The sequence below is a fragment of the Dromiciops gliroides genome, chromosome 6, assembly GCF_019393635.1.
Source record: "Dromiciops gliroides isolate mDroGli1 chromosome 6, mDroGli1.pri, whole genome shotgun sequence".
NCBI lineage: Eukaryota > Metazoa > Chordata > Mammalia > Microbiotheria > Microbiotheriidae > Dromiciops > Dromiciops gliroides.
The window spans coordinates 104,093,377-104,105,413 of NC_057866.1; the positions used below are offsets into that span (position 1 = coordinate 104,093,377).

The following is a 12,037-nucleotide window of genomic DNA, read 5'->3' on the forward strand; positions in this document are numbered from 1 at the left end:
GCTTTGTGAGTTATTGTGAAGTAGTATAGTTTTTTTGTCTATCAAAAATGTGGAGAACAATCAAACAGAAGCAAACTCAAAAATTCATGCTAAGTTCAAAATGTTGCCTGATAGTAATAACTAGATGGTGCAGTGCCTGGAATCAAAAATACCCAAGTTCAAATGTGGCTTACAGGCATTTAGTTGTGTGAACTTGGACAAGTCACTTAACCTCTCTCAGCCTCATTTTCCTCAACTATAAACTGGAGATAATAACAGCACCTACCTCTCAAAAGTGTTACGAGGATAAAATGAGATAATATTTGTGAAACATTTAGCACATAGTCCCTATCACATAATAGGCACTATTTAAGTACTCTTTCCCCCTTTCCTTTCCCTATAATATGCCAATCTCATTGGAATAATAGTTGTCAATGGTGGTTCAATAATGGCCTGGCAGAAAAAAATGACCCAAGGATCAGTATTGGGCCCTGTGCTGTTTAATATTTTTATTGATGATTTGGATAAAGGTATAGTTGGTATGTTCATCAAATGTAAAGATGACAACTATGACAGATATAATTGTGGCATTGGAGGCCAGATGTCATACTATGTACAGATGACACATTGGATGATAGAACTTTAGAAGAGCTTGACAGGGTCACATGACCAACAAGATGGACATTTAGTTGTTTTCTCCAATCCTCATAACCTCTCAAAATTCTCTAAAATAAGATATATATGAAAGAAGCAAAGTATTTCCAGCCATCACCAAAGGCTAAGACACTGAGAGCCTTAATAAGTGAACAACTCAATGAGTTAGCAGCAAGAAAGGCTAATTCCTCAAAGCTGAGCACCCCCTTCCCTATCAGCTCCCAAGGTGTGACAAAGCTGACCTGAAAAATAGGAAGCTCTGGTAGGATTGCTGGTATCCATTTAGCAATTCCCTTGCTGCAGTCTCTGCCAGCATAGCACACCCCTTTCCCTTATCCCCACCTCTCCATTCTGTGGCAACGAACAGTAGAACTCAACTCTGTCACAGACACACTCCATTCAGAGAAGGAGGTAGTATAGGAAAGTAAAAGCATGCTCTGCTGCTATGCACTGTTAAAGAACAAAAGAACATCTGGGAAGGATGCCAATACGTGGGAGAGGGCCTGAAGTAAAAGCGACTTGTATCCAGCTGAGGCCAGTCTATCCCCCAGCAATTCCCTTGGGGACTAAGGCTGATGAAAAATGAATTGCCTAGCATGAGGAAAAGCTTTGAGGTCCAGTCTTTGGGTGATCCAACATCAAAGGGGAAAGAGTCGGAAAGAGAGTGATAGGGCAAAATAAGGTGAGGAGGGAGGAGCTGAAATTACTGAAAATCTAATAAAAGAAGAAATTCAGTTAAAAACTTTGAACACAAGCAGATAAATCAACTAGGAGAAAATTAATAACAGAAAGGAATCTGGCCTCCAGGACATCTACATAAGTCCAAACATATTTGAATAAGTATTGCGAGACAATGGAAAATAAATCAATACTTGATGAGAGAGAGAACCCTATGGAATCCAAGAGAACATTGAACCGCAGCAGGATATTCCTGAATGGTTCAATAGAGAAATTAAGAATCATGCAAGCCTAATTTCTGTCCTGCACAAAGAATTGTCAGAATAGAAAAACTTGAATCTTTCCAAAGAAACAAAATAGAGATCAAGTTGCTGGCAATAAAAATATACAGAAGTGAAAGGCATTCTTGGAGTAGCAAAAAGATCTTGACAGGCAAGGACATTGAGCCAAATGAAATAAAGTCAAATTTCAAAAGGTTAAAGGTAAAGTCTCCTTCAGATTCAAAGAATCAATTCACAAATACAAGATAGAGGAGACGTGGCTAGACAGCAATATATCTGAAAAAGATTAGGAGTTTTACCGGACAGCAGGCTCGACATGAGCCAACAGTATGCTATGTCAGGCAAAAGAACTGATGCAATCTTGGGCTACATTGAGAGGCATATATTCCAGGAATAATAAGGTAATCCTCTCTCTGTCCTCTGCCCTAGTCAGAACACATCTGGAGTATTGTGTTCAGTTCAGTTCTGAAACCACAAGTTAGGAAGGACATTGGTGAACTGGAGGACAACCAGAGCGAGGCAGCCAGAATGGTGAAGAGTCTTTAGTCCATGTCATATGAAAAATAATTGAATTTGGAATACTTAGCCTGGAGAAAAGAACACTGAGGAAAACATTATAGCTGTCTTCAAGTACTTGAAGGGCTGTCGCATGGGAGTGGAAGAAGACTTGTTCTATTTTCCTCTGGGGAGCAGAATCAGCAACAAAGTTGCAAAGAAATCAATTTAAGTTTTATGTCAGAAATGTCTTCCTAAAAATTGGAGCTATCTATAAGGGAAATGAAGGGTCACTAGAGGCACCTCCCCACCCCTAGAGGGGGTCTTCTTCAGTCACAGGCTGAATGGTCACTTGTTCCTTAATGTTGTAGTAGGAATGTCTTTTGGAAGAGGCCAGATATAGATTCTGCAATCCTTTCCAACTCAAAAACCGTGTGCCTTTTATGATTGTTGCCGAGTGGGAAAATATCTAATTACCCATTATTCTGCCATTAGGGAAAAGCACTGAAAAACTTGGTTCCCTTTACATTTGCTCCAGTTGCATTACATTCAGTAAGTTGTAAGTATTTGGTAAATATCAATTGATTTATTTAATAAAACATTCACTCATTCCTTTAATAGATATTTGCTGACTGGCTATTATGAACAAAGCCAAGTACTAGGAAAAGTAAAACCTTTGCTACCTTGGTATCTTACCTTCTGATACATTCAGACTGTCTGATTTGTTTTGGACATGCAAGTAGCTCAAAAAGCCCCACCTATTTGTGGGTAAGAGGGAAAGCAACAAGCATTTATATAGCATCTATCATGCGCCAGGCCCTGTGCCAAGCCCTTGACAAATATGGTCTCATTTGATCCTCACAATAACACTGCAAGGTAGGTGCTGTTTTTATCTCCCAAACTCTCTGGCTACAATGCAGTACACTCTTGTGTTTTAGAACACTACAGAAAAGAGTAATAGACAAAAAGATCATACCTAATAAACTGGCTAAACTTGGGAAGGGAGAGGAGAGCTAGGATAATGAGCAACCTGAGACTCATGGCTTGCCCAAAGTCATGCAGGTAGCAAATAGCTAAGCTGGAATTTAAACACAGGTCTTCTGACTTTGAGTCTGGTACCTTTCCCTAAACAACGCCAGATTCTTAAACCAACAAGGAACCTGAGCCAAGGAGAAACAATGAGCAAACAGAACCACAGTGCAGAGCAGAAGTGTCCGACTCTAGGCCCAAAGCCAAGTGTGATCTGAATGAGACCACAATGTAAGTGGGAAATGTTTGAAAAAATAACTAAAAATGAGATAAAATATAATGTTCATTTGTAGTTTTCTTAGTCAACATGCAGTCAAAAGGGATCCATTTCCATTTTGTGTTTATACCACTAGTGCAGAGAAGTAAACCTGAATTTTGCTCTTCACAAGTACTATGACTTATGTGGATTATATAGATCTAGGGTCATTCTCTAGTAACACTAAGTCTTTTCCTCTGATGGAAGGGAAAAAGGGAACATAACTCTGTAGTGGCATTATAAGTCTATAGAGTTTCCCCTGAGGAGGTGGAAGCCCACTAGAGAGGAAGAGAGGCTTGTGGTCTCAGAAGCAAGTCTTTCGTGTTTTGCATTTTCTGGCAAGTGACATAAAGCCTGTCCTATATTTGATGCCCTGATACCCTGAATGCTTGTGTGATAACCAAGTATCCTTTCTTCTTTATGGAGAAAAGACAAGGGAAAGGATCAGTGATGGTGATTAGAGATGATAACTGAAAACATTCAGATTATATGAGGGATGAAAAATAGCCAATTGTGCCTCAATGCCACAAGCTTCAGCAAACTAGAATGACTCATTTTCCTGGGGCTCCAAATATCAGATGTTCTACTATACAGCAATTTATTAAATTATTGAGCTCCTATGATATAAAAGAAGATAGAGGAATAGATAAAGGAATGCCACTCAATACTTCAGGTTATCAGAGACATTGAAGTGTTCCTTGAGGGGAAAAAAAAAAAGAGTGAGATGGCCCTTCAATAGCAAATTTAAAGATGCGAAATGGCAGCGGGGAAACTTGACCTTTGTCAGAAGGTTTGAGTGGGAAGAATTTAGTTAGCTTTATGCTCAATAACTCATGTGAGTGTCATTTTGATTGCCTAAAAAGTAGAAGCTATAGTGCATAGAAATGTTTGATACTGAGAACACAGTAGGTATTTAGTAGATATTTCTTGATTCCTTAAGAATTATACATCTAGGCTTGAAGACAGGAAGACTGGTAATCAAGCCCCACTTCTGACATATACTGGTTGTGTGACCCTGGACAAGTCACAACCTCTCAGTGCTCTTGTCAACTCTCTAGATTTATCAGTTGCAAGGAAGGTGTTGGTCTACATTAGTAGAGAGACTTTCCTTAACAGGGAGTTTCTTATACTACTGAAATCACAGACCCAGTCCCTATTCCTTTCTTAGACACAACTCAGAAACTCTTCCATAGTAACTTCAAATCATAGAATCAGAAATTACCTTAAAGATCATCTAAGTCCAACTTCTCTATTTACAGATGCAGAAACAGAGATGAAAAATATTCCATGACTTGCCCAATACCGAAGACTGAGTGGTAGAGAATCTCCCATCCATGTGGCTTTCTCCAAGATGAGATATTCAATTAGCAACTAACAAACTCTTCCATTTGCATTGTGTGGTAGCTTTTCCAAAGCACCTTACAAATGATCTATTAGCTCATTTTACCCTCAAAGTCACCATATTAGGTAAACAGTTATCATTGTCCTTAATTTACAGATAAAGAAACTGAGGCATGGAGAACTTAAATGATTGCTCAAGGTCACATAGAAAGTAAACAGCACTCTGTGACCCTGGGCAAGTCACTTAACCCTCATTGCCCTGCAAAAAAAAAAAAAGTAAGCAGCAGACATAGGGATATAACCTAATTCTGAGACAGAAAGTCAGAGAGGGAAATACAGAAACAAGAGACTGAGACACAGAAAGATATATATATATATATATATATATATATATATATATATAAAGATACATAGAAGTAGCTATGGGAAGAATTTACATTTCTGTATAAGATGATTAGCATTCTGATAGAGACAGTTCAGTGCTCAGAAGCATCAATCAATAAGGAAGGTGATCATCTCAGTCCAGCATAGTAAACAAGGGGTGGGACTTGAAATGAAAAGAAACCTGAAACAAATGCCTCTGACACATATGAACTTTGTGGACATAGGGAAGGCATTAATTCCTTGATCTGTAAAATTGGAAATAATATCACCCATAGCCCCTGTGTCCCAAGATTGTTGTGAGGCTAAAAAAACATAATGTATATAAAATTTCTTTAAAACTTTAAAGTGTTATGTAACTACTTTACTATTATTAGTATTTGACCTTTAAGTAAAAAGCACAGTTTCAGAAAACTGAGAGCCACAGGAGAATTTTAGAAATATTTTAAACAACGTAAATGAATTCTAAATAATTCAATTAGTTGTTTTCCTGTTTTATTCCTTGTTCTCAAAGTGTTAGTGGCATGATGTACAAGATCATATAAAGTCATAAGTTATACAAACCTAAGTCATATAAAACTTCTCCTCAGGTCCTCAAAAGATGGGTAGAATGTGAGTGGGTCAAGATGGGAGAAGGGAATTCTAGGTCAAAAGAACATTGCAATCAAAGGAATGAAGAGGGAAAGAGAGAAATGTTTGGGGGCATGATCTGATTGCAGTAGAGATCTCACAAGGAAGACTTGTATAATATAAAACTAGAAAGATGAGTGTGAAAAATCCTGACTGTGAAGGATCCAGTTCAGCAGTCTAATGAGTTTGGTCTTTATTCAGCATGGGGCAATCAGAGGCTGTTTGTATAGGTCATAGCCCTGACATTGGAGACCTGTATGACCTTAGATAATTCACTTAACTTCTTTAGGCTTTGGTTTCCTCATCTTGCAAGATATAGATATAGATAGATAGATAGATAGATAGATAGATAGATAGATAGATATGTATACATACACACATATATGTATGTGTATATATATATATGTATGTATGTATGTATGTATATAAAATCTTGCCAGTAGACCCAAATGGCTTTGGAAGAGAGACTGAAGTGGATGACTTTGCACAGCTCTCCCTCACTTAAATCCAATTCGCTGCAAGTCATGACATCACCCTGATGATGTCCTCTTTGAGAATGAAGGACAAACTACAACACACAAATATGTGTGTGTTTATGCATGTATATGTAGACACATATACAGAAGATAGACTATCTTGGGCACATATTAGGCCAATGCTAACCCAAAGAGAGAAGTAAGGCAAGTCCACAAACCATTCATCTACAAATTCTATGTGGTTGGTTTGTGCTTGTCCCACTTCAAAAACTAGCAGAAACAGGAATGGCATCTTAATTTAGTAGCCAATAAGCTGTACAAAACACATCAGAACTACTTTTAATATAATTGTTCTCAGAGGGAACAAGCCAACTCTCTCAGGTAGAAAATGTCACATCAACCAAGTCAGCACCATTTGGTTCCTAATGACTTCATGAGATTCATAGGGTGAATACATTCCAAGATGAAGACCCCTGTATAGTCTTCCTTTTATTTATGTTTGCCACAACATAAAGCAAGTCATGACATAAACCAAGGGCAAAATAATAGGATCACAGAAGCAAAAGGGGGAAAGGCTACAGGCATAATAAATGCAGTTCTGCACTGAAATTACTAAGTCACTTGTTTCAAAAGGCATGGCAAGAAATCACATCAAACTTAATCTCAGAAGACTAGAGTTCTAGGATCTGAACCACTACTGACTACTCTACCACAACATAAATTTGGGCAAGTCAATTTCCTCTTTTGTAAAACAGAGAGGATAATATTGTTACCTACCTAATAGGGTTGATACAAGAAAATCATTATACAAATGCATATATATATTGTACAAAACATGTTTATATATTGTTTATCTACATGTATGTTTTATGTTAAGCATAAATAGGAGTTACTAATTATTTAAAACCTTTATAAATTACCTACAACAGACTTATTTGTTGTGGTCATGGTATAGTTGAAATGCAACTTAATATGGAATCTGAGGATCTGGATTAAAATCCAAGTTCTTAAATTTATGATATATGTGACCTTAGGCAAGTCATTTAACCTTTTTAGACTTCAGTTTCCATATCTGTGAAATAAGGAGACTGAACTACATGGTTTCTTAGGCCTCTTCCTTCTCTAAATCTTACAAATTCCTACATTTAATGCCAGAGGAAATACAAAGATAAATAATCCCTCATTCCTGACCTATTGCAATCTAATAAAAATGGCAGGACACATCTAAGCTCCACAAACTCCATTTTTCTGCCAATTCAACAAGGCAGCTGTAGGAATCCAAGACATCCTGGGTTCCTGAAGGGTGATACCCACAAAGCTCAAAACTTGGATAGTTTTTTTCCAAGCTGGAAAGGATCCAAGCCAACAAAAGACATACAATCTATCATCGGAGGTCTGACCCAGCTAAAGGGAGAACTCATCCCTAGAAGGTTCCCAAGTCAATTGAAATTGTTAGGTTACTGAAACTCACCATACCATTTAAACAATGGAGGTTGGTATTTTAGTAAAGGAAATACCCAGACAGATAAAGTCATAGATTCTTTGAAATGTTAGAGTACTATAAAGCTATATAGGTCTCCATCCTTCAGGAGTGTGCTATTTCAGCTATGTAGGTACAATCTTCCACTGAGGAAGATACCAACCTCTATATAATTTAGTAGATGCTCTGAGTTTGGCTGGAAAAAAACCATCCCTTTACAGCAAGACCACAGATGAATCTCTCCAAACTTATTAATGACTTAATGAGACTCATAGGGTGAATACATTCCAAGATGAAAACCCCTGTATTGTCTCCTTTTTATTTATGTTTGCCACAACATAAAGCAAGTCCTTGGGCACACAATGAACACATAACCTATCACCAGGCTTAAAGTCTTTCCAATCTGGATGGACTGGTCAGAGCTCAGCCTCTATTGGCTTAGAGAAGTCAGAGTCATACCCAAAGTAGTAGACAAGATCTAACAGAAAATTGGACTTAGGAAAGGAGAGTCAATGTCAACCAAATATTATTCCCAACATCACTGCAAGAGTCAAGAAAAAAAGGAAAAGGAAAGATGGCTATAACTCAAAGATATGTCCACCCTGATGTTGGCCACTTTCCTCATGATGTCCTCAAAGACTGTGCTGCTTTTTCAGATGCCACAATTTCCTTCCACATTCCTCTACTCTCTAGTGGCTTTCCCACTAGCAAGCATATATACATAAATGTAATAAATTGGAATGTGAGTTTTAACGTTTTATATTATATACATAAAACACATATATTTCTATAGGATGAAGGAGAGGATGCTTCCAGACGAGGGAGCCAATAAACCTTCATGAAGGAGGTGCTGTTTGAGTGGAATTATTGGATGTCAGAGCTGAGAGGGATGTTAAATAATAACAGTACAGAACTTAAAGGTTTGCAGTTTTTCTTCAACCTTGAGCAACTACAAGTATTATTATACCCATCCTACAAGTGGGGAAACTAAGAATCAGAAAGCTTAAAATAATTTGTCCAAGGTCAGGACAGAAAATATGGTATCCAGAACTCAAAAGCAGGTCTCTCTACTCCCAGTATGGGGCTTATTCTAGTTCATCAGACTGCTAAGCCCATATAGTTCTTTCCTCTTATTTTACAGATGAGATAACCCCAGCACATAGGATAAAATAAATTCCTTAGGGCCACTTGGGTTGGAGCTGTAACTAGTTCCCGGGTCTCCTGATTGCAGATCTGGGCTCAAATACACTAGGCTAGGGGCAGCTAGGTGGCACAGTGGATAAAGCACCGACCTTGGATTCAAGAGTACCTGAGTTCAAATGTGGCCTCAGACACTTGACACTTACTAGCTGTGTGACCCTGGGCAAGTCACTTAACCCCAATTTACTGAAAAAAAAAAAGATCAAATACACTAGGCTATCCCTTCCATCAGAAGGTAAAATTTGTTCAATTGTTCCCCTTCTTCTTCTCCCGTTTAAGCCTATATATATATGTGTGTGTGTGTGTGTGTGTGTGTGTGTATACATATATATATACACATACATACATACATACACACACACACACAGAGTTAGTTTTCCATTACTACTCCTACTTCAGGTTTGGGAGCTGGGGGACAGAAGGGAAATCCTGTTAGGGGATGAGGACCTACACTGCTGTAGCCCCAGAAGACAGGTCGGCAAGCACACCAGAGCTTTTGGGTCTTTCCTGTCTGCTCCTATGTTCTACATTGGACTTTCTCACCTTTTCTTCTGAGGTGAGTTTTTACGTAACAGGAAAACAGACAATTCACCTGCCAGAGGCGGTGATTATCTTATCCTCAACTGCAGAGGGCGCAGCGAGGCCTCTGGGGCCAGGATCAGAGGGAAGAGAATGCTGTATCCACCCCGCGCCACCGAAAGGATCTCTGGCCGATTCGGCAAGACTCGGGGTTTCTCCAGCCTCCGACTCTCAATCAAATCAAATCAATCAAATGGCTCGAATAATGCCGCATCTAAACACGCAGCTGAACGCTTGGGACCAGAAAGGGAGGGCTAGGCAAAAGACCTTCCCTTTTGGTAGAATTCCTTCCCAAAACTTTCTGCGGCTGTTAGCGCATCCTTTCCAGGAATGCCAGACAGCCAGTCTTTACTTGCCGGGTCCCTTTTTTCGGGGAGCCCTTTTGAGACAGGGGTGTTCCCTCCCCATCCAGGACGCTGTCCCCACCTGCCTCTTAGAAGACAGGCTTTCCGCTCACTATTTGCAGCCCTTTATCCCCTTTTCAAACCAAGCAGCTTTTCCAAAGCTGGTTTCTCCCCTCCAGGGATAATACCTTCCTCCCACCTCCCCCATTTTGTGGGAATGCCAACTGGGCAGAGGAGTGGTAGACTCGGGCTAACTGGAGACCCACGTTGAGAGATGGGGCCAAAATAAAGGCGGGGGGACCTTGATCTATCGGCTGCGATCCCCCAACTCCTTCCAGAAAATGAGCTCCAGGTCTCCCTCTTATCTTTGCTGGGACGCCAGATTTGACCAAGGGCCTGACAGGTGACTCCTCCTCCGGCCAGCTTTGCAGGCCTCGTAGCTAAAGGTTTCCCTCACTAGAAGGAAACAAGGGACTCCCCCGCCGGGTATTTAGATCAATTCCACGGGCTTTACTGACTCCAGACACAGGTGAGGAAAGATTCCAGGTGAACCTGCTAAAGGCCAGGTAGTTAGAATGGAAAAATACAAGCGCCCCCACCCGGGAAGTCGCCGAAGCAGCAGCCGAAAGAAAACGTGCGGGGTTGGAATCCCAGCTCCTTTCCCTGGGGCTCCTAGAGCTTCGTCCGGCCCTGTCCCGCCCCTGCCCTAGCGAGCTCACCTGCACTAGGGGAGAAGGGGGGAGCGAGGGTGTCCCAGGGACACCCACCACCATGCCCGGGCCCCAGCGCCCTTTCCTGATTGTCCTCAAACCCTAGACTCGGGTCACCCGGAGCCAGCGGCTACACAAGTAGCTGAAGGCGAGAAGAAGCCGGGCTTCTGCCCCCGACGGCTCAGCTCACTCCACCCGGAGCACCACGGCTGGGGAGAGGTGGCCGAAAAACGCCTTTGCGCTATCCCCTACTGCCCCAGAGCAGACAGCAGAAGCCCTTTCCGAGTTTGCAAACTAGGGAAAGAAAGCAACAAGAGACCCTTTGCCTCCGTTCCGGGCACTGGAGACGAACCTTCAGAACTTCTCGGGCCGACTCCCCGTCTCCCCCAAGTGGTCTGGAGCCACCCTCCCTGAGGAAGGCTCGCGGCAGAATAGCCCGGCCAAGTGGCCGGGGTTGGGGGTGACCTCGGCCCCGGAGCTTAGACCACTTACCCCGGTAACTGTTGCCCGGCTTGTAAAATTCCGGGTCCCCTTCCACCCGGAGGCTGAACTCATTGTAGCCCTCCCGGCGGGTGCCTTGGGCGCGCAAGATGCGGCTGCAGTAGCCCTCGGACTTGAGGACTTTGTCCAGGGTCTCATCGGGGAACGCCAGCACTGCGAGGGCCAGCGCCAGGGTGAGGAGCGCCCAGGAGAAGGGCGAAGGAGAAAGTCCCATCTTCTCAGGAGCTCCACAACTTTCTTCTCCTAGCCCTCACCGCCGCTGTGGAAATGCCCCCTGAAGAAAGCCGGGCAGAGGGGAGGCGACTGAACAGGGCAGCGGCTCGTCAGCTCCAGCCTTAGAGGAAGGAGCTCCCCCCGCCCTCAGGGAGCAGAGACCCCGAGAGGGGCGAGAAACTGTGAAGAGGAGTGGAGAAGGGGGAGGAAAAGGAGGAAGAGACAAAGAGAGGGAGAGAGCGGCGAGCCAGCGAGGGAATGTTCCCTGCTCTCTAATCAGCTGCCGCCGGGCTGAGCGAGCTAGCGAGGGAGCGGAGGGGGGGAGGGAGGCGGAGGCAGGAGGGCTGATTTTGCCCAGATCCCCAAGTGAAGCGCTGTTTTCTTTCAGAGCTAGTGATTAGCAGTTGTAATGTTTACTCTGCCCGGCGGTATTCCCAAGGTTTGGTGAAATAACAGAGCGCAGGAAGACGCTGCTGCCTCCGCTGCCTGTCTCCTAGACATCCAGCCAGGCTCAAGCCACGCTCACCGTGTGAGCTGGGCTGACAGCATCGACATTCATCCCTCGCCTTCCGGCCAAAGTCTGGTCACTGTGCGCCAAGTGGACGGGATAGAGGGGTTAGAGGGGGAGGGGAAGGGAGGAGAGGCCAGAATTTTAAAAGGTGTGTGGGGGGCGGGGGGGGGGAAGGCAGGGTGGTTGTTGTTACGGTCGTTCTAAAAGTTGAAAGGAAGGGCCTGCTTTTCTTCTCAGTTGTGGGTAATCTTTATCTTTAGACTCGCTCTCTCTTTTCCTTCCTCAATGCCCCACCCTCA

The 12,037-nt window shown here is 42.5% G+C and overlaps 1 protein-coding gene across 1 annotated transcript in view; it reads right to left on the reverse strand.

The window, feature by feature from the left end:
- SPON1 (spondin 1) overlaps positions 1-11,805 on the reverse strand; it is a 378,636-nt gene extending 366,831 nt beyond the window's left edge. The window contains exon 1 of the mRNA XM_043971364.1: positions 11,006-11,805. Within this exon, the coding sequence (XP_043827299.1) occupies positions 11,006-11,228 (223 nt within the window). The 5' untranslated portion in view covers positions 11,229-11,805. The remainder of the gene's footprint in view (positions 1-11,005) is intronic.
- Positions 11,806-12,037: the final 232 nt, after the last annotated feature.